We start from the raw sequence: 26,302 nt of genomic DNA, 5'->3' as shown, positions 1-26,302 counted from the left end.
TTTACATTTCTCACGAGAATTACCTCCACTACTGAGCAACCCTTCAATTGTTTGTCCTTTATAGTTTCTGCCAGAGTAATTTTTCTAACATGTAAATGCAAACCTGTCTTACCTATTACATTCACACTTAAAATTTACAAAGGTACACAGAGCTCTGTGATCTGCCCTTTGTCTCCTTTAAGCTCACTAACGAGAATGTGCCCTGTCACAGCACAAGCCATAATTACAATGAACTTGTCCCCAAGTGCCTACTTATTGCAATTTGTTTGTCTGAGGTTTTCGCGCTGTATCCTCAGCACCTAATCCAGAACCTGGCAAACACACATCCATATAGTTTGCAAATTTAATAAAAATAAAATGTAAAACTCCAAGAAAATTGCTACATTATTATGTTATCAGAGTCAGTAACCTAACTTCCATCTGCCTTAAAAACATCCCTAACAAATGATTGACACAAGTCTTTAAAAGGAAGCATAAGCAAGCTTCAACCCACCTTTTTACAAAACGGACTGTTTCTCCTAGGGCAGCGTAATGAAATTTCAACCACAACAAAACAATCTTATTTAAAATGACCAGCAATACACAGGTGTGCGATAGGCCCACTACACCATGTGGTGAACCACACCCCAGGCAGCACCCATGGTGCCAGCGGGAGCCCCCTCCTAGGTCCCCAGTGCCTGCGAGACTCAGGAACCAAGGGCTCTGTATCGAGACACTGAGCCTCAGAGATTTCCCGAGTATCAAGGCCGGTTACAATGCAAGATGGCTCCAAATACACGTACAGCATAAAATCTGAAAGAGGTGATAAGAAGGCAATTCTGGGGCTAGTATGTTTCACCAACTGATTGATTACAGAAACCGTAGTTATTATAAAAGGTCCCTCACTCCCCCTAGAATACCTGTGTATCCTGTAGTTGAGACTCAAGACTAGAGGCGTCCTTAGCAAATTTAATACCCTTCTTCTCTGCTTCTTCCAGAAGAGTTGAGACATTATCCAATTCATTCTGCAAGGAGGAGTAAAAGATTAAATACAATTAAACAGTAAGCAGATAGAAAGGGTCCAGAATCACCATTCTTAAATGAACATAAAAAAAGCAGTATTTGGGGGAGGAGGGGTGAACTTAAAACTGCCAAATTTGATTAAGGAAGACTTTCACCACCAAGTCTGACACCTCCAAACAATGCCCAAACCAGCCGCCACAGACGACGTAATAGTCTCTACCTACTGAAAGGACAGGTTGTTCAAAACTGTAGAAGCCACACATGGAGGGGGGTTCTCCTGACTGGTTTACTACCTTGCTTTTTAATCATGGAGAGACAAAAATTATACGAAATCCTCTGAAACAGGCTGCTATCCTATGTGAAGAGGCTCTAAGAACAGCAAGTGTGTTATTTTGATCCTTTTTCACACTAAGATTCAGTAACCATATGCTTTCAGGGGCAAGTATAATTCATATTTTTCTAGAACGTGAAAACTTTACTATAGAGATTCAATGTATAAATTCTATTCACAGTCCAAATTTCTTTCTAAGCTTTAAAAAAATCTGGTATCAGCTCAGGGAATAAAGTCAATAAGATTGTGATAACTTTGCAGTGACAGATGGTTACTAGACCTTGTGGTGATCACATCGTAAGGTTAAAAATGTAGAATCACTATGCTGTACACCTGAAACTAATATAATGTTCGCCAATTATACTTCAATAAAAATTTTTAAAAATCTGGTATTATATATTTATCATATTTAGCTATTTCTTATAATCAGATTTAATGAATAATGTAGTAAACATTTTTTTGTCTTTTTCCTCCTCAATTAATGATAGCTCTAAAATAACCCCCCCATCCCCATGGTGTAAGACTTTTTACATTTTTTTTTTTGTGAGGACAGTGGGTATAAGTAGAGGGACTCAAAAGGGATAGCAGCCCCCCCCCTTCATTCAGGTTTGTCTTCCAGTCATACTGGTAAAGGGAAAGCATATCGAGTACAAATCTAAACATGTTACTCAACCTGATGACATTTCTCTTTTTACTCATTTTAGCAACATCCTTCAGAGAGCCCACCCTTTACCAGTCTTGGCAACAGTGTGGTGGGGGCCTCTGGACTCGACAGAGACCTCCTGCCTTCAACTCGATCTCTGCAAACTGCCAGGGAAATCCCCAGGGGAGGCAAGCTACTTAGCATTCCTCGTCTGCCAGATGCCCCCAGAGGATTAACGAGAGAGCATACACAAGGAGCCTAATGTATGCTGGTGCAGGTAGCATGGGGCTGCGAGTGTTACGTGCCTTGCCTCCTGACGGTACATATAGTTAATAACGCTGTTTCTAACATCTTCTCTTTTAGGAAAATCTTTTTGGATTTGTGAGCACTATTTCAGTCCATACACATGCAGAAAAGAGTTAACAGAGGAGGCCCGAGAATGCTCTCCTTAGAAAGCCTTCTGGGAACTGTGATTTCGAGAGGGCGCCTACCATTCCCTAAATGAGAGAATGGCTCATTGTGCCTGAACTACGCGTAGGACTCATGCTAAGCCCTGGAGTTCTAGTGAATGACTGAACCATGGCGGGGGGAGGGGGGTAGGTCCTGGGTTTCCAGCAACACAGTTCTGTCATTTTTTTTTAGTGCAGCAATGTATACCTTTTCTCACCGACAAATAGTGATCTACTACATTGTTTTTATTGATTGAATAGAAGTCCATTCTTAGACATTAAAGTTATTTCCAATTATGTTCTTTTTTATGTACTTTTGCAATGAACATTTTAAAATGTCTTTTATTTTTTAAGGAGGGCGCAGCTCACAATGGCCCATGAGGGGATCGAACCAGCAACTTTGGTGTTATTAGCACCACACTCTAACCAACTGAGCTAACTGGCCATCCCATGAACATTCTTAAAGTTTAACGTGTGCACATCCTTAATTATTTCCCTAGGATAAATTATGAGACATGAATTTATTGGGCCCAAAGGTATTCATATTTTTAAAGCTTGTGACACCAAAACTGCCAAACTGTCCTCTAGAAAAGGTTGAATGAATTTATACTTCAACCACAGTGTATAGAAAAACTCCAGATACAATTTTTTTTTGCCCATTGTTTCTGTTCTCTTACTGACTAGACTACTGGAAGAAGTTGAAGTTGTGCTTAAAATCATTCAAAGAACTATACCCACAATTCAATGTGGAATTTATTAGGTGCAAGGCCAACTCATGTTCTCTTATTCTTAAAATATTATTTAATACCCATAGTAATATGCAGTAGGGACCTATGGGTGGACATATTTACCTGTGATGGCAACTGTAAGGTATTACGTAGCATATTAGTCACGGGTCTCTTACGGCCACAGAGGAATAAAATGGTCAACGATGGCTACGTTACTGCAGGATACGTCCAGAGTAAAGGCTTTCTAGGCTCACCTGTAGTTTATTTGCTTTCTCAGCCAGCTCCACCCTGAGTCTGTCTCCTTCTGAGACCTTGGCGTGGAGCTCCTGGACCTGGGCATCAAGTTTCTTCCTCTTGTGCTCAGACTCAGCCTTGACCTGCTGCAGCACCTTCACCTCACATGCCAGCTCCTTGTTGTCTGTCTCTAGGCCCTGCTTGTTCTTCTCCAGGTTTGCTTTGAACTAAGAGAGGAAAGAGGAAAACAATGTACTAGCATTTTTGCAACACTCTGTAAGAGGCATGCTTTTTGTTTCTGTAGGATTGTGCCTGACACATAGGGAGCTCGCAGTCAACATTTGTTGAATGAATGAATGAAAACCTCTGTTGTACTCTGAGTGTGAAGAGTTCTACAGAAGGGAGCACATCTGTACACACTGCTTAGGGTAGTAGATTCAGCTATTTAGGGGCTCACTGTACTCAGGGCAGGCTGTGGGCAACAAACTGAATACGTCCTGTCCAAAGAGTAATCATTCACTCATGTCATCCTTTGTATGAAACAAGTTTTGTCACTTTTTTTTTTTTTAAAGCAAGAAGCTGAAAATCTTGTTGCTGGGGTAAGATAGCACAAGGACACATTTGAGTAACAATAAGGTAGTTAGTATATAACACGGTAAGCACTGCGTGTTGGTGACAGTAGGCTGCATCTCTGCAGGGACCACCTCAGGGATGACCCGGACTTCGGATGGGCTTTCAAAGCAGTGTAGCTGGGGGTGACCGGGGCCTCTGGGGCCAGACTACTGGCTTCAATCTGCCTTTCCGCTTACTAGCTGTGTGACACTGGCTTAATTTCTTAATGCTGTTCGTCCTCATCCTCTGAGTGAGAATAAGAGACTACCCCACAGGACTGTAATGAAGGCTAATGAGGGCAATGCACGTAGAGTACTTAGCACAGTGAGTGACACATACTAGTGTAAATGTTTAGTAAATGTTAATATTGTCGTTTAAATGAAAAGGTGCCATGTGGACAGGCAGAGAAGAGAAAGACATGGAAGTCAGAGAAAAGAGCAAAGAGCATGAAGGAAAGGGCGGCTGGGAAGTTCGGAGGAAGAAGACTAGTACGCCCAGGAGGATAGTTCGAGTTAGAGCATAAAGGAAATGAAGTTTTATCAGGATGGAAAGCCTACGTATGAGATACGGAAGAGGGGACAGGGAAATGAGTGGCAACAATGTGATGGTGGCGTGAGATCAGAGGAGGGATGGAGAAGGGAGAGGAGTCTAAACAATACTTGAAATACCGGCAGGACATGGTGACTTGCTGGCAGCAGATGAGTGAGACAATGACTTCACACTATGCAAGGTTTTTAAGCTAAGTCATCAGGAGAAAAACGACACTAGTGAAAGGAGACATTGGGAGGAATATGTGACTTGAGCTGGTAGCTGGATGGATCCAGTTCTTTAAAATGATCAAGGGCAAATGGCTCTTCCAGGTAAGCAGTGCGTTTCCAGAAAGCAGCTGCCTGTGGGCTACTGGTTCTCCATCAGCCCACCAGTGTTGTACAAAGGGTGGGGATTAATCTCCATACTGACTGGAAGTCTGATGGGTGACTTTCTCTAAAACGTGGCAGGGTCTCGCTTACCCTTTTAGCCTGTTCCAGCTGCTCCGAGAGCTCCTCCAAGGCTGTTGCGTGTCTCTGTCTCATGTCCTGGATTTGAGCTTCATGGTTCTTAGTTTCTTCCTCAAGAGCCTTCTTCAGCTCTGCCACTTCTTGTTCACGTTTTGTACTAGAGAAGCACATTTTTAGAGAAAGCTCAGAATTAGTTAACTGATTAAATTAAAAATACACACACACATACACATGCTGCTTTTAAAAACATTACATTAATTCCTTTGATAATTATTTGACATGCTATTTTATAGTAGGCTGGTGCATCCATTATTGTGGTATTAGGAATCCTTCCAGAACCAGAATAACTCTCATTCCACATCTGACTTACAATCAATACACAGTGTAACATCCCTAAGTGTCTTCAAACTGTTCTGGGCAGTCTCGGTGCATTGGGTCAGAAATTGGTTACCAGATGCCAAACTGCCTGCCACAGCACCAGCAGGCATTTCAATAAAACCGGAAAAGGGGGAATCCCAGAGGCTTTCAAAAGCTAAGCGGAGTTAAAAGGCCGAATCAGTCAGGAGGCTGCACCCTGACAAAAGCAGCAGCCTTTCTTATCAATCACTCACGGGAAATAGCTCTAGTTAATTAATATCCTCCCCAAACTCTATCAGGAAATGACTTAAGGTTGGGCGGAGGGACAGGAAAATTAGAAGGCAGGTTGAAGGGTTGCATGCCGGGTTCAGAAAGGGTCTCTAGAGTTTGATGTGAGAACACAGCAGGTACAAGACCACAGAACTTTGAGTGTCTGGAGATAAACTGAGGTTTTATCTAATTTGAATTTAGAATATGGAGGTCACATTAGTGTTAAATGTCTCTACACGGCTTCCTAATATTTTTATAATTTGCTATAACATATTTAGGATCACTTGAAAAACCAGTTATTTCACTAACTAGAAGAGACGTCACCCTGATGACAAGTAAGTCTTTAAATCTGTCGATTGAGCACCATCTTTAAGCACAGAGCTTGATAAAGCCTGAAACCAGTAAGGTAAATATCACTCCTGCTAAGCGCTGTCTGAACATCAATGGCTTAAACACCTGTAACTTTACAATGATCCCGAAGCATAACTTTGGCAAACTTGCTCTATACTTTAAAACCACTTAACTATACTTCAAACCAGTCACCAGTTAGAACAGTGACTTATATGCTGACTCCTGTGTGGACACATTTTCCTATCTTTACTGGTCGAGTGGTGGGATCTAGAGGGCTGAGGTCAGCTGTGCCAGGAGAAAAGGGGCCCAGGCAGCTGCTGCCTGTGCAGTACATGTAGCCAGACAGAAGGAATCACTAAGAACTCTTTGTGGTCCAGCCTAGCTCAGCAACAAGTTCACTAGAGGTGAAAGACATGCATTGGTTTGGCCCAGTCCTCTGCAATCTTCATTATTGTCCTAAAGACAGCGAACATGCCAACTGAAGACTGAATCCGCTGAAGAGCATTTGATTTGCTGAGGATGTTACTTTTATACTAATCACGTGATACCTCGGGGAAGAACCAGTGGAGAGGTGGGGGAATGGCCTGAGTCCTCAGAAGAATGCTAACTATCAGGGCTGTAAGCAAGCAAAATTCTTCACACAACAGAATCAATGAGAGCTGTATTTGAGCATATCCATGGTTTTAATAAACATGTACAGGTGAACTGTACTGTCTTAAAAAAAATCTTTTTTTCAAGAGCTGAATGGAAGAAATGATCAGAACTTTTTTTTCTATTGTGGTCAAAACACCAGCTGAGGATAAATATTTCAACAAAGTCTAGTTCAGTGGTTTCTGGATTTTAAAAAAGCAGGTATTTTAAAGAGAAGGCCAGGGCTTAAAACTGCTAAAAGCAGAGCTACTCTGCTTAGGTGGGGTAGGAAGCCTCTAACCCTGCCTGGCTCACGTGGACTCCAACTGAAACAGCAGCTCTCTTTGGGGACACGACCTCTGAATTGCTGCTGTCGTCACATATCCGTAGGCAAGTCCTTGTCTTAGGCTCACCACCTCCGTTTCTTTACTACTCCTGACACCTACAATGTGACCTGTCTTACCGCTCAGGGCAGCTCCTCTGCAGACTTGGTGACATCATTCTCTCCAGGTCCAGGCACCCGGATGAGCACCTCTGGCTTTCACCACAACACATTCCCTCCCAGTTGCTCCAGGTCACTTCCTGCCTCTGACCACACCTGACCATAAATGATTCCTTCTGTCCTTCTTGTTTGAACCGTCTTAGAGTGACAGGCTACTCTTCCCATCACTCACACGCTAGAACAGCTGGCAGGCGCGTGTGCCAAATCTACAAGCCAAGGCAACCTGGGGATCCCTGGGGTGGGCCTTAAGGACCTGGCAACTTGAGTCTTGAGGAGGGAGCAGACTGTCAGGAAGAGGGCAACCTGGGAGACGAAGAGAATTCTATCTGTGTGCCAGCAGGAGCCACAAGTCGGCCCCTGTGCCTGCTCTGCTCACCTGGTCACTGCTGTAGCTCTCCTGAGACTTTCTGCAGGCTGACAGGGTGAGGGCGTGTGAAACTCCTCCGACTGTGCTCGCCTGTGCTGGTCGCCATCTTGTTGCCTACACTTGGCTGTTGGCTCATCTGTTACAGCATATGCTTCTGCCTAATGCACACCTGTATCTGCGTACCTGCACTCACCTTGCTTTTCATCGTTGTGAAGGTGCACTTCCCTTCTCGTTGGCCTGCCACTGTTCACACTAGTTGGTGCTGCCGGCAGATGCCTGACCACCATGTGTCTCCTCCACTTTCTGTGTCTGTCCATCGATTCCCCTGGTCCTGTCTGTCTCTCGCTTGGTCTATGCATAAATCTCCTTCCAGCCGTGTGTATGTGTGTGTATGTGTGTGTGTGTCTGTCCCCTTAAGACAGCCATCACTGACTGGCTTTTCTGATCATATCTCAGTCTCTACACCTCAGTCTATCGGTCCATCTACCTACCCATGTGGGCTGGTGTGTTTAACCACTGCTGTTTTATTCCTGTCCCCCTGCCATGATTTCCAGGAGGGAGACAGGATACTCCAAACGACAACACAAAGACAGCAAGCACACCCCAAGCATTTCGGTCAGACCTCACGGGGAGCTCAGCTGACGCCACACGCTGCCTTCCCCACTCACCGCAGTTCCTGCTGTGCTGCGGTGGTGTCCAGCGTGTCCTCCAGCTCTGTTTTCAGAGCTTCCAGTTCCTCACTCAAGTCCCTTTTCTGCTTTTCTGCCTTGTTCCGTGAAGCCTTCTCAGATTCAAAGTCTTCCTGAAGTTCAGCAATTTGGGCTTGCAGCTCTCGCACAACTTTAAGTGCATTGTTTTTATGCAGCGTTTCGTCGTCGCCCCTGTTAAAATAACCGGGCACGAGAGGCACTCAGAGCTGGTGTAGGATGGACTGTTTCCCAGGTGAGTCAACCCTGAGCACCTCTCCACAAGGGCACTGGTTACACAGCCCTGTGCCCGTGGCACGAGGCTGCAGCGGCTGCACAGGGCCTGCCGGGCAGGCATGGAGATTTGCAGGCAATGATCTCAAGGCCCAAAAGCTGGCATGGCAGAGCTAGAATCAGAATCGAGCCCAGCCCGCTTTCCCAAGGGCTAAATAGCTCCATTAAGAGGTCGGACCCCCCTCACTTTAATGATTAGAATATGAAAAAATTCCCTCAAGTAATATGTTAGTATAATTAGAACACTGCTCCAGGTAGCAGTCTAGTGTATCAAATTGGTACCAGCCTACAGAGATCAGCAAATTCAAAGAAATTCTTAGAACATATGGTGGAAGAAAAATACACACCACCTCCACACCCTCTACCCTACACTTCATCTTTCCCATAATGCATCTTTTTGCTAACGTGTGTGATTTAATGTTGGTAGAATTTCTGACTGGGAATAGTTGGGATGTTTGTGGTGAGCGAAGGGGAAGCTGACGAACATGAGCTTGAGTGGTGGAGAAATTTAATTCTAGATTCTAGTTCTCACCTCTGTAAGTGAAAGCAGAAAATCTGGTCAAAGTAAAACAGTGACAGGTGACAGAAAAATTTCTGTTATAAGAATTGGATTGTAAGAAATTATAAATTAAACTGTAAGTCCTATGACCATGTAGTCAAACAGTTACTCTTTATAAAGAAATGAAAAATTAGATATAAATATATTTACTATATATGATTTCCATTCTAAAACTGAATGGGTTAGAACTGAATAGCAAATGATGCTAAAGGGTGTATGTGGGATAATATTTCTGAAAGTGATTTCCTCTCAAACTTCTAAAACATACTGAAATTAATCCGTAATGTGCAGAAACAAAAACATTGGATATGGTAAAATCACTTGTTCTGGTGAGAATTTCCATGGATTTCATGATATGACTAATGATTTTTAAGTGTAACTACTGAGAACGGTTTATGAGATTTTCTTGCTACCCTGACACAAATTATGTACTCCTGGGTTTTTCAGGTTCTTATGTCATACCCAACAACCAGGACGTGTCACTGTCATGGGGGTTTTGTCTGCTCCTAGACATGAGACATGCTGTTGAGAACAGCCCCCCAGTGGCACGTCCGAGGCAAAGGGCTTGGCAGTGACGGCGGACCTGGCCAGTGCGCCCTGCAGCTCCTCCTCCTTCTTGGCTAACTGGATTTTGAGCTCGTCGATCTGTGCCTGGAGCTCAGCAATCTGATCCTGCAGGTCAGTTGTTTCACCGTCCAGTTTTCTTTTGGCCTTTTCCAGTTCCTGACGAGTCTTCTCCTCCTTCTTCAAGCGTTCTTTAAGGCAAGACACAAGCCTTCAACACATTACCTGACACACCGTATGAACAAACTCCAAGTACCAACTGACTAAGGTTGAAAATAAGCCATTTTATTCAAAAGCATGTCACTGCCTTGTTAACACTGTCCTTGTTAGCTCAGTCATTTGAAACCCATTAAGATCAAACTGAAGGTGAGATAAATTAGTGGGAGGAGGGAATTTTAAGGAAGAAATTGGGTGGATCTAAGGATGTCCTTTCATGGGAAGTGAGCCCACATTGTTGGAGCCAATGTGATCTGGAACCTTCTCATGTCACATCCATCACTGTGGCCCAGGTTTGGAGAGGAGCTCAGTAGAGGCCAGGGCAGGTGTGTTACCCCACCCCCCTTTCACCAGGAAGCTCTGGTTTGAACCAAGACTGCAGTTCCCAAGCACTAGGGGAGAGAGGGTTATGCATCTTTCCTGCCCACCCCTCTAAAATTCTATAGTGATTCCTTCATTAACTCCAGTGACGCGTGCCATTCAAATGCTTTCCTCACAATAATGCAGCCTATATGCCTTCGTGTTCTCCAGCAGGAACCAATATGCTGAGAAGATGAGACAGGGTGTCACAGGCTGATCAAACAGGTGAGAAAAGAACAGGCACATCTGCTTTATGGGTACTTCCTTAGGAGAAGAACCCCACATAGTGGTAAAAACGGTTTATGAACATGATTTCATACTGGCATCCCTTCTTTTGTCTATATACTAAAAACAATACAAAGGACAACAAAACCCTAAATATTTCTTAAAAACCTAACTCAGAAAAGCAAATGCATTAAGAAAGGCTGGTCATGCCCCTGAAGGTACCTGTACAGACCTTTATGAGCCCAGGGCATTAAGAGCCATGCTCTTCCCTCATGTTACACTTCTAGTGTCATACCAGCCTCTAGCTGCCAGTCAAAGGGAAGGTTTTCTATGCTCTTTCCAATGTCCACCATCTTCTTCTCTTTCTTTTGAAGAAAGCAATGATTCATTTTGCAAAAATTCCTAGGATTTCCTGACATTACTTTTGCCATCAGAATGTTATCCTCAGCAGTTTCTCCTGTCCCTGCCTATTTTTGGGTCAGGAAGCATCCCCTTTGTGAAGTGAAACCTAGATGCACTTTTCAGATTAACCCTACACAAAATCCAATGGCCTGTAGGACTCAAATTTAATTTAGATCCCAAATATGTGTACAAAAGGGCAATGTATTTTATCATAGGACCTAATTTTAAAAAGTAAAAGTTTAAAGGATAATTTATTGCTGTTCTATTAACATCATAAATATGTGGTGACTAGACCTATTTTAATAATTGAACACAAGCTGAAGGCTCTTACTATTAGAAATCACCAGGTTCATTTTCTATTATTGCGTGTTCTGATTAAAGTAAAATCTAAACACTTACAAATCCTAGTTCTAAATTTTTCTAGCCCCAAACACTGACCTTCTAAATCCGTGATCATCACTTCTTGCTTATTCCTGATTTTGGCCAAGTTTTTTGCCTTTTCTTCCTCTTCAGCCAGCTGAGAGGAACACTCAGCAATGCGGTCTTCCATGAGTTTCTTTTCCTGAATAGAAAAAAGTGCTTCAGAAAAGGCATTCAAACTAACAACTGGGGTTAGGTATAACTCAGAAAACACGTAACATTGGCACTGCCTCCCCCAACAGATCACCTCCGAAAAGGCAAGAAGGCTCACTCATCTTGGTGATGACCCCTAGAGCTTGGCCCAGCTGCCCCACCTCCAGAGCCCCACAACCAGTGCTGAATGAATGAATGCTTGCACAGATGGGAACAAGTCATCGAGGAGTGATCAACGTGTACAAAGCGTGCAAGTTAAAAGTCTACAGGATTGTAAGGATATTTAGTGGATGTAAAAAAAATTCAATGGTTTCTGTGTCTTTAGAAATCTATACAGGATAGGTAGAGACTTGGAAAGTTAATGAGCCTGAAATCTTCTTGAGAATTTTCTGTTTGAAGTCGCTTTCAGTGAGCGCATCAACATAAGTATTTTCCACATTTCAAAATAAACTTTTTAATGGAAATATTCTCTTACTTTGATAAATTTGGAATTTTGGTCCTCGAGAAGCAGAATCTCCTCTTCCATCTTTTTGATTTTAGCCTCTGCTGTCACCTTTTCCAGCTGCAGTTTCTGCCGAGCGCCTTCTTCTTCGTCCAGCTGCTCCTCCAGGTCCTTGGGAAGAAGAGCCAGTAAGTCTCGCCACTTTCTCCACAGAATTCTCCCATACATTAATGAGGAATGCGCATTAAGATGAAATACCAATTTGTGATTTTCAAAATGGTAAGCCTATTTTTAAATATATGAAATGCAGTTATATGAAACAGACATTCGTACACACTGCAGGTTAAAGTACAAACTGGATCACTCCTGGAGGCCAGCATGGGAAGGTGCAGCGAGCTTTGCAAATGAGCATTTCTTTTAAATTTTAAACCAGCAATGTCAGCAAATAGTCACAGATGCGATTTATATTAAAAAAAGTGAAATATTATTTATAATATTTAGGAACTATGAACATCCTCCATAAAAGACTTGGTAATTAAACGTTGGTATACTGGTAAAATGGGATAACATACAGTAATTAAAATTCATTATTTTGGAATAATAATTAGTAACACAGGGAAATATGAATAATTTCAAACGCACATATGAAGTACACAGAGTAGCATAACGAGCCCCACACAGAGGCATCAGACAACCTTAAAAAGCATCAACTGCTGGCCAACCCCATTTCCTCACTACCCCTCTACCTTCCCCCTTCTCCCCTAGGGTTATCTGGAAGCAAATCCCAAACATCATATTTCATCTGTAAAAGATAAAGACCACTTAAAAATATATTTGTTTGTATCAGAATCTAAATAAGGTTCACACATTGTGATTGACTGATAAGCCTCTTAATCTTTAATTTCTACGTTCCCTGATATTTCTTTCTCTTCCCTTTCTCGCTCTCCATCTATTGTTTAAAAACAACAACAACAACAACAATAAAACAAAACAGGTCATTTTTTTTCCCCGTCTGGATTTTTACTTGCATCCCTTCATCACACATTTCCAAAGGTGATAAAAGCAGCGAACAAAATAGTATGCTCAGTATAATTTCAATTAATAAATGAATCCTTATGTATCTGTTTAGAAGTATATACAAGCAAAAATGATACAGTAAATGGGGGTGATAGGTGGGAGGAGACTAGTATATTCTCTAGGTTTTCTATAATAATCAGTAATCACTTATTAATAGCATAATTAGGAAATTAATCTTACAAATAAACCAAACCAAAAAGTTTGGGTTTGCAACGGTACAGATCAGAAATCTCTCAAAGCCTCAAGCAAAAAAACCAAAAAGACAAAAAGAAAGGACAAGGCTGGGTTTTCCTAAGGACCATGCAGTTAATAGAGAATCCCTGATATTTCATGAAAGACAAAAAATCAATACTTAATAATTACTTAATATTACCACAAATATTTTTAGAATGTGTTTGGATGAATTTACAAAGGGAGACAATAAATTAAGATAATAGTGCAAAAAACTAGAAATATAAGAGTTTGGGAAAGAATGTGAAGATAAAAAGCCTTAAAAAGGCAAAACAAAGCAAAAACAAACCCTATTCCTACAAGGACATATTTGTTTTCCAAATAGAGAAATGCAAGCATTTCATCTGAAGTTTGTTAAAATTTCGAGTTTATATAAAAAAATTGGTTGGGCGATTAGAGATGCATTTTGGTGTCCTTCCCTTACATAAGTAAAATATATTACTCAAATGAGCACATGTTCTTAAACAAAGAAAATAAAAGAAAAACTGTCGATAATGCCTAACCAGGGAAAACTCATTGTTGTCGGTGAACGTTATTCTTCATCTTCTGTATATTCCCATATCAAATCATATATATAATATAAACTTATATTTTATATAAATATTTAAAAGATCTGATTGTATATACTCTTGTGACTGTCTATCAATATGTTATAAATACCCATGAAAATAAACATCTTTATATGTATTCCTGTACAGCATTAGCATGGTTTAATAATCCCCTAATACTAGATAATTAGATGGCTTCCACTGATTTATCCTTAAAATGAAGTCCTAGAATTAGAATTGCTGGATTAAAGGTTATGTACTTTTTAAGCTTTTGTGATATTCGTTAACTTATTATGGGATAGTTGAAAGCTGATTATGTTGAAAGATGATTTACTATATGGGTATTTGCCAAGGAAGTAATATGATATCGTTTGTGATTTTCACAAATGTCCAAGTTGTCTGTTTTGCAATGATAAGTAATGGGGTAAGACAAAATGAAGTGAGGGACATGGAAGAAAAAAGGTTTGGTACTGGACCCACAAAGCAACGGTGGGAGGATATAGAGCCCTGACACTCAAGAGCGTGTTAGATGGGTTCGGGAGGGGGACGAGGAGAAAGAGGTGGGTGTGTCCTAGGGTACAGGCCGAATAACTACTGGGCATTCAACTCCAGAGATAGCTGAGCTTCGTGTGAGTAGCTTGTATCTCTATAAGAAAGTAACTACCAGGAAAGGCTGAATATTTTGTTCTGATTTCTGGCCCATCCTGTGTCAGTGCTGAGCATTTCTTATGAACCAAACCACCTAGTAAGTGCCTATCTAATGAATGGAGTGAACTGCAGAATTATTAATACCAACACAAAGAACAAATCAGGTCCCCTACAGAAGTCTATGGATCTTGGGAGATTTCTACTTTGAATCACTTTGCATTGTGTAAGATGCCACGTCAGAACATAAAAAAGATTCCTGTCCAAAATAATAAATCTGTTGTTTGAAGAAAATTTATTACACGTGTACTATGAATGATGGTCATCTTTTAAGGGTAGGTACTTATTATTTTTTCCACCTTAAATTCAGTGTTTTATTTTATTTTTAAGGGTAGGTACTTACAACCTAGACTCCTTTTGCTCCTCAATGTACAATAGAAACCCATAGCTTCTATGTATTCAATAGATGCATCTGGAAAACTCAAAACATAATTCTAAATAAAAAACCATAGATACCTGAATATGTGCTTGCATTTTTTTCTTTTCATTTTGGAGGATTTGGTTTCTTTCTTCTTCTTCTTCAACCCTAGACTCCAGGTCATGTAGAATCTCTTCTAATTCCTGCTTTTTAGCAGCAAGTCTTGCCCTCATCTCTTCTGCTTCAGCAAAGAGCTCAGTCTCTGCTTGTAGTTGCTCTGCAAGGATATTCTTCTCTTCTAAAAGCTGTAATCACAGTAAAGTGTCCAGTGATATGATTTGCCCCAGTGTACACATGAGATAAAGCCACCAAGGTTTCAATGGTCAATTTCGAGTTTCTTTGGTACCTCACCAAGAAACTAAAAGTTAAAAATATATAATGTCACTGGCAAAACTTTCAAATGTACCTTCAGCTGTAGTTCAACTGGAGCAGAATAAGCTGGATGAAAACATTCTCGGTTGTTTCAAATTATCCTGAGTAACACATATTAAATTCATGCTATTTTAAGAACTCCAGTTCTTCTAGTAATTTACAAAGGGACAGAAAAACTGGAAAGGGAAAATATTCAGGCGCAATAAAGTTCATGGTGACTACTAAAGCTGTTTGGTATCAAGTGACATTCTTGGACTTTACTGTTAATCTTTTTGGCTTTGAACACTACAATTCTATTACTGTTATCCATAAACATTTCTTGAGCGTCTGCTTTGTCAATGAACCACAACTGCCTAAGAAAGGGACACTGATTCAAGACCACTGTCATTGGAGAAGAGGCAGGTGGTGGCCTTGTACTATCTCATGCTTTTACTTTTTCTATTTCCCACCCGAGTAACCATGGGAATGTGGTAATACTGGGTGTTTTACCAAAAACAGATGACCAGACGTGGTCATCTGCATGTCCAAAGAATTTGACAAAGGCAAAAATGCAAGAAGTAAGGTTGATTTGGGTTTACATAAACCCAAATGCATGGCATAATGTATCTGTTGCCTCCATTCTCAAATGTCTGCTTTGGAAAGGAGTGAATGATACACATAAGATGGTCTGGTAGGCATAGCTGTTCATAACTAAATGTGTATGAGTTCCCTTATCAATGGGCGCTCTCCTAACAATTCAGCGCAGTGTGTGACTTGATGAAGTCAGTGCACATACCTGCTGGTGCTTCCTCTCCATCTCCTCAAGCTCTCCTTCTACCTTTGTCTGCTTCTCCTTCACCTTCAACAGCTCTTCATCTTTGGCCTGAAGTTCCTCCTCTTGGCGAGTAACTTGTAGGAGCGGCTTCACCTGAGACAGAATTAAGCCATTTATCATCACATCTCGTTCCTACGGGTTCTTACTGGTCAAATGCTGCTCTTTAGACAGAAGCACCGAAGCCCACCTTCGTGAAGACGCGCCACCACTGCCAGTGCCGGAGTTTCAGATACGCGGCACAGTTCCGCTGCAGGACTTTTAAGGCACTTAGTTGTTGCTGCTTCTTGGCAAAGGCCCTGGAGAACAGTAAGAAACAATTATTATGCAAAGAATAATGTGTTTGAATAGCTATCGTAGTAAGAGCACTTCCTAAAGGCAAACATTATTTGGCTAGGATGGGGAGGGGGTACATTCATCAAGTCCTCAGGTGAAATGCAAGGGGCAGTGGGACTGACTGCCCACTCTAGTTGTTAACAACTCATGGGCTTGCTCAGGCGAGCTCAAGCATCTGTTGTGAATTCCCTGCACTCGCTTCATAGCTGCTGCCTGAGACAGCGTTCTTCTGCCATTTACTCAGACACGCATACGTGTGCGCTCTTGGATATGAACGAATCCCCTACTTGCCTGAGACAATGAAAACAGTATGACAATAGGTGCCTCATGTTCCCTTTGCTGGCGCTCTTTATTCCTCCTTTATTAGCTACTTCCCTCTTTTTCTTTGGATCTGTCCCAGAAGAAACATTCCTCCCTCTTTCATGATTACCCACTTACTTTCTGGCTAGGTAACCCCTGCAAACAGCCTGGAAGAAGATAATGATATCGGTAATTTTTAAATCCCTTTCTTCCTCTAAGTGTGCCAAAACTCCAGCTCTGAAAAATATCTTGCTCTGTCCAATTCTGTATAAGTTTGGGTCCAATTCTAAAGCCCGGATCTAAAAGAGAAAGAGTTCGTTTATTTTTTGCTCTAGGAAAGATGGTATCAATAGTCCACAAACCAGGAAAACCAAGGAAAGCTTACCATTCGCTCACAAGCCTGTTTACCATCCATAAAACCTTTAGGAATAGCATTTGGAGTTAGGATCTCATATCTGTAAGAAAGCAGCCAAATGTTTTTTTGTAAAAATTTGTGAAAATGTTTACCTTCCAACTGTGAATTCTACTTTCTCTCAGAGGCAACAATATGATAGGTAATCATGTCAAATTGAGAGTCAAGAAGTGACCAGATGATAATCTGCAGGTGACCAGGTGATTTTCTGCAGACCTAGTTTCTATTTCTTAAAATAAGAAACAAAATGAATATGAGGCTAATTTCTCCAGGTCAAAGACTAGGTTTAAGAATTGCAGCAGAAGGTGAAGGGATAAGGAAGTACAAATTGGTAGTCACAAAACAGTCATGGGGATGTGAAATACAGTCGGGGAATAAAATCAATAATGTTGTAAAGATCATGTAGGGTGTCAGCTGGGCACTGGACTTATAGGGGGATCACTTTACAGACTATGTAGGTGCCTGACCACTGTGCTGTACGCCTGAAGCTGAAGTAGAATCATAATGAATGTCAACTATAATTAAAGGTACAGAGGATGCCCAAAAAATGTATATACATTTTAAGAAAGAAAACAACTATTAAAATTGTGATACTCAATATATACTGATAAAAAGTGAATACAAGTCACGTTTGACTTCTGCAATTACAAGAGGTGCTCAAAGTGGTTACCATCAGCATCCAGACACTTCTGATTACGATGAACTACTGCTTGAGCAAAGCTGACCAACGTGTCCACTTGTATACATTTTTTTTTGGCACCCCTGGTGTATATATATATATATATATATATATATATATATATATATATATATATATATATATATAGTCATGGGATGAAAAGTACAGCATAAGGAATATAGTCAGTGGTACTGTAATAGCGATGTACGGTGTCAGAGGGGTAGCAGACTTGGTGAGGTTATCACTTTGTGAGGGGTGTAACTGTCTAATCATTATGTTTTGTACATCTTTAACTAATAATATAATTAAATTGAAAAAAAAACAGACTTGTGGCAGAGAAGCATAAAAGCATAGAATTTATAAAAACCTTTTTGTTTTTCTTCATTTCCCCCCAAATGTTCACATTCTCAAGATGCAAGGAGAATCTGGCTCTTTGCACATTGATTTGTAGGCATTTATTAGATAACAGAAAAGGCTGTGAGAACAATGCTCAGAGGCTTCTACTTAGAACATTAGAAAGTATCAGGGTGACATTCGAAATAAAATTGGTCTGGGTGTACACATATTGGCTGAGTTGTACACTTAAGATTTGTGCACTTAATGTAGGTTACATCTCAATAAAAAGAAAATTTAGCAAAAAGACAGTGGCTATACTAAAGGATGAATCCTGGCTACATCAATCAACTTTGTACTCTGGATGCCAATTATGCTCCTTTTTCTCCTATCCATAAAAAGTGAAAATCTACCAGACTGTTTATCATCAATGGGGCCATAATAACGGTTTCCCCAAAACCCATAAGGACCAAAATAATTTCTCAACTGGATTCCATCTGGAACAGTAGGAGGAGAAAGGGCTATTCTTTGACCTGTAGCCATTTGTTTTATGGAACAAATGCTGTCATTTTGAAAACCAGATTTCCAGGCGAAAAAAGGAAAAAAAACAAACTAAATATTAAAGAAAACTACACAATACATTAAAAAATAACTTTCCCAACATGTTTTCATCCATTTCTATTGCATCCATTTCTACTGATTTTCTCCCTTTTGTCTTGTCTTAATCCTTCTTTTCTAGACTATCCTATTCCCTACTCGATATTAGTAAAAGGACTATAAGTGCACAAGCATGCATGTACACATGTACACACAGGAAACAATACATACATACATTTGCACATAAACACATATACACAGATATATTCAATGAGAGATGGAAAGAAATATCCTAAAATGTTTTCAAGAGAAAGTCCTGTATTTTCAAATTTTCCCAAAAGGAACATACGTTACTCATATATGGCCATGCACCACTTAACAATGGGGACACGTACTGAGAAATGTGTCATCAGGCGATTTTGTTGTTGTGAGAACATCACAGGGTGCACTTACACAAACCTAGATGGTATAACCTCCTACACACCTGGGCTGTATTGTATTCTAGGCTACAAACCTGCACAGCATGTTACTGTACAAAATAACACGAGATTAAATCAAGCACAGAGAAATGACGCACTCAAGAGACACTGTAAACACAAGATGTATGGGGCTGCTGCTGGCGTAACGCGGCATACTGTTTAACAGCAAACTGTTTTTATAAGTAGAAAGAGTATACTCTAATACCATGATTAAAAAGTATAGTGTGGTAGATATATAAACCAGTAGCATAATCATTTATTATCATTAGAAGTATTATATTCTGTACATAATTGCATGTGCCGCACTGTTGTATGACTGGCAGTGCAGTAGGTTTGTTGATGCCAGCCTCACCGCAAACACGAGTAACGCATTGTGCCGTGACCTTACAATGGCTACGAGCTCGCGAGTTGATGGGAATTTTTCAGCTCCATTCTGGTATATGGGCCCACCGTGGTACATGTGGTCCATTGTTGAAATGTTGTAGGGCGGAGCGTGACTGTATTCTTAAAAATCAGCTTAAAAAATAATTAAATCCCAGATTGAACTGTCTGAATGAGGTAACTAAGTCCTCGGCTTTAAATGTTTATCACGCAATGGACTCCAGGGCCCTGAAGACAGAACAGTCTTTGAAGCACCCACAGCAGTTGCAAGAACATCACCTCTTTATAAAGTAAGCACTCAATACCCTTGACCAATAATAAAGGTAATAGTGATTATCCCTTTTCTCTATGAAAAGAAAACTGAAACTAGCCAGGGAACAGGAGAACATTTTTCTCATTTCTCACCATTTTGATGCATATTAAGATAAACTTTGATACATATGGAAAAAAGGTAAAAGTTCGCAATACCTCTGTCTGAATTCCTGGAAAACTATGCGATTGGGGAAGCCCTGGCGACAAATTCTGATCCCCTCCAGGACACCATTGCAGCGAAGCTGGTCCAGCACTAGATGTGGATCCAGTTTTCCAGCCTAATTAAGGACAGGAAGGAGAGTTTTTTACTTTCATCTTTATAACCTGACCTAGAGCATTTTTAAATACCAGCATACGTTTTGCCTAACACGTACGCGCTTCTCGTGATTCGGAATGATGCAGCGAACGAAGTTGGGGTTGGTGTTGCGGAGAGTAGCCATCAGCTTGGTGAGAGACTCTTTGTAGAGCTGCCCGACGGTGCGAAACATGCCCTTCTTGGTTTTATATGCGGAGCCAAAAGCTGTCTCAGTCATACCAGTAACTTGATCCAGACCCACAATGCGATCCACTGGTGAAAAGAAAAAAGCAAAGGAAAATAAGCCAAACCTAACTCTTTAGCAGGGACAGAAAAGACACAGTGATAGTGCAGCAGCACAAGCTTTGTGGAACAAATGATAAGAGATGCCATATAGGTAAGGCAGTCAGCATATTCAGACACTGCACAAGCCGTGGAACTAACAGCCACACACTTCTATGGCAGGATATTGTGGTGCTTTACCACATACCAGCACCAGCAGATGCCTCTGTTGCTACTTTCAGGAATTCACTGTCTCTGATAACATTTTGCCTGTTACGTATACAATTACTGGGTAAATGAGAGATCATTGGCTGGCATTATTGATACACAAACTGATCCTGTGACAAGTCTCAACCTGGGAAATGGCTTATAAAAATTTACGACTGTATAAAGCAAATCCACTACATGAGTATACTCAGGGATCAGGGACCAGAGTCATCTCTTATTCGTCATTAGAGAATTTCAGTTAGAAAAGTCATCCACACTGCAGGAAGGTTAGATTACGTTAGTTCAGGTTTTTAGGAATGAGTGAACTTCAGCTCTCTCCTCAAAGCATGAACAACAGTTATTAAAGGGCAAGAACACAAAATAGGAAGGAGCCTCCTAATAAGAAATCAGTGCCTAAGCTGGGTTTAACGATAGTGAAACTTCTCAGACGCTCCGCTCTTATTAAAGCAGCTGACAATTTACATTATCCACACAGACCTACCACTTCTAACGACGGATCATAAACAGAAGTCCAACACAGTGCACCAGCCACTAGCAAAACATTTGGTACATAACATGCTCTCATTTAAAAAAAATCGCTAAATGAATGGAACCCATTACTGAAATATTTACAAAGCAATCAAAATATTGATTGAACTACGCCTATTAATGCCCTTTTCAATCCTACCAGCCACCTCTGTTTCTTTCATTTATTCCCCAGGACAGAAAGCACGTGGGGAATGGCACTGTGTGACGTGCTTTATGACTAAGATCTCATTCAAGTCTCGATTTCCAATGGTTTTGATGGAAGAGAAAGCCACGACCCAGGAAGTGAGGTAACTGTCCAAATTATGCAGGTCTTAAATGGAAGTTGGGAGAAGGGAGAATAAAACTGGAATAATTTCCAGGTCCGTGTATGCACACTACAAGTTCTCCTAAGTGAAGGCAGCAAGCTACTCCTTCTACCTGTGGTCTGGAGTCTGTCTACTGTCCACCTCAGAGAGCACCTTTCTTTCCTGTGCATTCAGCCCGTCCAGCAGAAGACAGCACCTGTGTATTCACGCGCTCCAGCAGAAGACAGCACCAAACCCCACGTCTGCATGTGCCACGAGACAATGAACTTCCCTCAACCTTGCACTTGCTCTCTTCTCTTTCTGTCTCCTCAGAGCCTGGCTTCTTTCTACAGTAGTTCCCACACTTTCCACTCCTCATCCTTTCCCACTAATTTCCCACTGTGCAGCTAACCAGCTTCTGGCCCGCCCTCCTCCACCTGCCTGATACGACTCAGGCAACGACAGGTCAGTTGCTAACAGCAGATTCCGTCCAGTGTTCATTTGACTTGACCCTGGTACATTTACCTGCTGGCCATCACTGCAGCATCCGAAAAACTCTCCACTCCTGGCTTCTTTTATGAACTCCCTCTACCTCTCCACCTCTCCAGCCTCCGCTTTTCCTGTACACAATGGCCCTCGTTAGGGGTCCGAACTCAACTCACCTGAAATCCTTTCTAGAATAAGGTTGGATACAAGGGCAGGCACACATTATTTGACCTTCTGGTTTTCTCAAGCCATGTTCTCATCCTGGGTGATTTCATGTGTGACCTTAACTAGTTATACTGGACTAGCCAGCACCCGTCACCCAACACCTATGTTCTCTCCACCTAGAAGTCACGAAGGCACCTCTGCCTTCCACAAATTCTTGTTAAGTGCCTATCATGTCTGCTTCTACTCAACATGCGTCCCTCACACCTAGCATGTCTGGCATATAATAGGCTTGATACATATATATGTTAGTGAATAAATGAAGTAAGCTTAAATACATTTACAATTACAAATAGTGAGAAATGCACTGAAAGAAAAGAACAAGATGCTATAAGAGAGATGGGTGGTTAGAGATATCTCTGGAAAAATTACATTTAATGCCCAAAGGGAAAGAATGAGCCAGTAGAGAGGAGATTGTTCTAGACAGTGGGAACAGCATGTTGAAGGACCATGGGCAGGAAGAAGGGAAAGAAGCTAGTGTCAGTGGAGCACTATGGGTAGGGACAGTCACACTGGCTGCTGTCTGTAGAACAGACCAGGGAGGCGGACAGGGGCACCAGGTAGGTGGTTCCTGGAGTAGTTCAGGCTCTAAGAGAGACGACAGTATCTTGAACTAGTGCGATTATAGAGAAGGACAGAGAAGGAAAATTCAAGACATATTTTGAGGAGAGAATTGACTTGCTTTAATGATTAACTTGATATGGAAAGTAAGGTAGAGGGACTTGTCATGTGTAACTCCTAGGATCTTGGCTTGAGCAACTGAGTGGCTCGTGGTGCCATTGGGAAGATGGGAGAGAAGTGGGTTGTGTAGATGGCAAGCTAGGTTCCAAACTCTGCGTAAGTTTGGGGTGCCTGTGAGACACTGAGGTGGAGATGAGATGTCAAGTGGACTGCTGACCGTTCCAGTTTGCTGCTAAGGGAGGTCTGAACTAGGAAGGTAAATTTGGGAGCTGTCAACTTACAGACAGTGTTTATAGTTATGGGACTAGATGGGCTACCTAACAGGTAAATGGAGATTCAGGGCCTGGGACCAAGCCCCAAGGAGCTGGGGAGATGAGGAAGAGATAGATAAGAAAGATGAGAAGTGAACAGAAGGAGGAGGGACAGAAGGTCAATATCCTAAACTGGAGAGCACTCTCTACCCCCGAACTGCATCCGGTTCCTCTTCCTGTATTTCCTGTGCGGATGTGACCACCCTTACTCAAGCCAAAAGCCAGGAGTCAGACTCGATTCCTCCCTCACATCCAGCTGCTCACCAAAACTGGTCAAGCCAAACTTCCAAATGTCTTCGATCCATCCCCTCTTTTCCACTGCCCTAGTTTTGGCTCTAACTTCTCACCTGGATTCTGCAATAACCTCCTAACTGTTTCCTTCCTCCAGTCTCACTCCCATTTCGTCCTCTCCCCCTGCTGCCACACTGTTCTGTGCATTTATGCCTTTGGTTCCAGCGTAATGATTAACAGGTATTTCTAAAAGACAAAACTAAACAAGTTGTTTATTCCTATACTTAAAATCCCTCAATTTCTCCTACAGTTGTAGGATATGGTCCAAATAACTGAGCTCAGTACTACAACACGATTGTCTCAATCTAGACAGTCAGACACACCCGCCACTCATGAGCTGTGTGATCTGGAGTCAAGTTACCCAAGTTCTCCAAGCCTCAGTGTCTTCCTCTGTGAAATGGAGCTAATGTGACCCAACTCACAGAATTGTGAGATGCCTGGAAAACATTCAAGTGCTCAAGGAAGGTACCTCCCTGGCCATTTTTCCATATATGCCTAAGCGCCAACCTTATAAACCAGTTGCATTTTCTCACATTTGTAAGGACCTTAAGTCTCCACAATTTCTCTCTGCCTGGAGTACCTCCTAGCCATCCTGACACATGCTTAATGGCTTTAAAATCTCCCTTCTTTCCCTAACTACCTCTTCATAGGCTCCAGTTTCCACCCTGCCTCTAGACCAGATGCCACTCCCTTTTTGAGGCTGCAAATCGCAGCTGGATCCCTGGGACATCACTGTATTCTGTGTATCTTCCCAATGGACTGAGCTTCCCTGGGGACGTCTGTCTGTCCAGCGTCTAACACATGCAGGGCCCTGAGAGCCATTCCCGGGGTCTCCGCACCCCTCTGACCACCATCTCAGATGACGTCTTCTGCCTTCCCCCACAGCCCAATGCTGGCCTTAGCATGGTGCCTGGCACATGGTAGCTATTTAATAAATATCTCTGCTAAACGAACACAAAATTACCCCCAAGAACAAGTCACCCCACAACAAAAGGGGAGGTGCGCCGTGCTTCCTCTGTGGGCACTCAGTGCACTGGTTTGGGGTGCTCTGGCCTCAAGCACAGCTCTGCCACACGAGGTGGCAGTGGTCCAACAATGTAGCCCTGGGCAGGAGCTGCTTTTTCACAACAATAAACAAAAGATATAATCATAATGAACTTGATTTTCAAATTTATTTTTAAGAAGGTTGATCCAAAGCTAAATATTCAGCATGCTTTGGACTTTCAGTTCTCTCTTATTTTAATTCAAAAATTTAAGCTCAGGGTTAGCTTCCACCAATGAGCAAAATTAGCTTGTGGGTAAAAGAGATACTTTGAGAACTTCGTCACATGATTTGGACCCCACTAATAATACATGATTTCACTCAAAAATCAAGACCTACAAAAACCTCTATTTTACAAAAATAGTTTCTTGTTGAAAATGGTTAGAGCAGGAATCAAAGAAAGGGAGAAAACTGGAAAGACAAGATTCTAGCAGCTTCTTGAAATGAGCAGCACTGTTCCTTCTAAGACCCAACATCCCTCTTAAAACCTCTACGTGCCTCATAGCACATGGTTTCGGGGAAAGAACGGCTTGTTTATCCTCCTCCTACAAACTCTTCCATCTGAGGTGTCAGGAGAGCCTGGGTAAGATTGCTGGTGGGCACTGTAATTCATTATTTGGTTTTCCGGTAGCCTGAAAAGAATTCAAAGTATTTTACACAATTTATTAATCTAGAAAAACTTATTTGGACAGTGAGAAGTTAGATGAGCTACACAGACCTGCAATCTGTAAAGGCATATTTATAATTTAAGAGAGTAAAAATGTAATTTGTAATCATCTATCCCATAAAACTGTCACCAACAGTTTTTCGTTTTGTTTGTTTTGTTTTGTTTTTAAATAAGGAATGATACTGTCTAACATCAGAATGCTTAACTGGCCCTTCTTCGAGGGGGCAGTCTCAGAAGACAAGAGGTATATGAGATTTTTATGTCCTCTGTGCATGGGGACAACTAGCTAGTGCTACTAAGTTTAACTTAAAGTATTGAAACCAACTCTTCAGAAACTCACTGTAGTTAATATAGCTAAAAACCAAACAAGGGGGGGAGAAACTTATTTCAGTGTTAATTTTAATAGCCAAGTGGTGATGAGTAAGAACTACGTCAAATACTTCAGAAAATGCCCCTGGTACCCGGGGAACTATGCTAGGCATGTAGCAGGTTCTCAATACTCATTTGAACAAATTAAGACAATTCTACTCTAACGTACACTAGCATGTTACTAAAGGTTGAAAACTGATTCAGAAATAAATATTTAACTGCTTTGAGTTCCCAGAAAGAATCTTAACACTAAGTAGTAATCTCCATACCGTCCCTATCACACAGCAATAACAAATCAACAGTGGTTACATAACTGGGTAGTAGAACCAATCTGTTAATGGTTGTAGAGTATTTGGAAAATTTTAGAAAAATTCCAGGAAGTCTAGAGGTTGACTGGAGGCAAGTGATTTAAAAGCAATCTTCCTTCTCCCAAGCACTAGTGTCAGCTCAACTTGACTTTGTCTCCTTTACCTTCCTCATTTGTACATTCCCATCCCCTTTTGGCAGAAGCCAAAGCTCTTTGGGCAAACAGGAAGCCCCATTTGCCCTACAGAGTTTCTGTCGTCCTTCTCCTGCTCTCTCCCCGTGCAGGTCCCATGTACCTAATCCATGCTGGCACGGGGTAGTGCAGCACGACTGCTCATCAGCTTGGCCTTGGGACACTATGCATAAAAGCGGGCTTGCACTAAAGAATAGACAAGGAAATTAACATTCATTGATTTTTCTGTTTTTCATAATTACAAATGCAGGAGCAACAAGGGTGCGACAGCAACTGCAATGGCTGTGGAGGCAGCCAAGGCAAGCGCACTGCCAGGCATCAGGTATTTGGG

The 26,302-nt window shown here is 41.6% G+C and overlaps 1 protein-coding gene across 9 annotated transcripts in view; it reads right to left on the bottom strand.

Moving 5' to 3' along the window:
- MYH10 (myosin heavy chain 10) overlaps nt 1-26,302 on the bottom strand; it is a 133,848-nt gene that overhangs the window by 17,903 nt on the left and 89,643 nt on the right. For all 9 annotated transcript variants that reach the window (XM_074320490.2, XM_074320489.2, XM_019745120.3 and 6 more), the window contains 14 exons: nt 20,161-20,354; nt 19,943-20,064; nt 16,979-17,048; nt 16,732-16,892; nt 16,148-16,256; nt 15,922-16,053; nt 14,813-15,019; nt 11,829-11,966; nt 11,219-11,342; nt 9,597-9,768; nt 8,143-8,355; nt 5,010-5,154; nt 3,408-3,614; nt 900-1,004 (listed from right to left, as the gene is read on the bottom strand). In XM_074320490.2, coding sequence (XP_074176591.1) covers nt 900-1,004; nt 3,408-3,614; nt 5,010-5,154; nt 8,143-8,355; nt 9,597-9,768; nt 11,219-11,342; nt 11,829-11,966; nt 14,813-15,019; nt 15,922-16,053; nt 16,148-16,256; nt 16,732-16,892; nt 16,979-17,048; nt 19,943-20,064; nt 20,161-20,354 — 2,099 coding nt within the window. The remainder of the gene's footprint in view (nt 1-899; nt 1,005-3,407; nt 3,615-5,009; nt 5,155-8,142; nt 8,356-9,596; nt 9,769-11,218; nt 11,343-11,828; nt 11,967-14,812; nt 15,020-15,921; nt 16,054-16,147; nt 16,257-16,731; nt 16,893-16,978; nt 17,049-19,942; nt 20,065-20,160; nt 20,355-26,302) is intronic.

The sequence above is a fragment of the Rhinolophus sinicus genome, chromosome 12 (genome assembly GCF_057876585.1).
Source record: "Rhinolophus sinicus isolate RSI-liver-muscle chromosome 12, RSI-T2T, whole genome shotgun sequence".
Classification (NCBI taxonomy): domain Eukaryota; kingdom Metazoa; phylum Chordata; class Mammalia; order Chiroptera; family Rhinolophidae; genus Rhinolophus; species Rhinolophus sinicus.
Note: the sequence above shows the minus strand (reverse complement) of the source record. Positions and strands in the feature narration are given on the sequence as shown.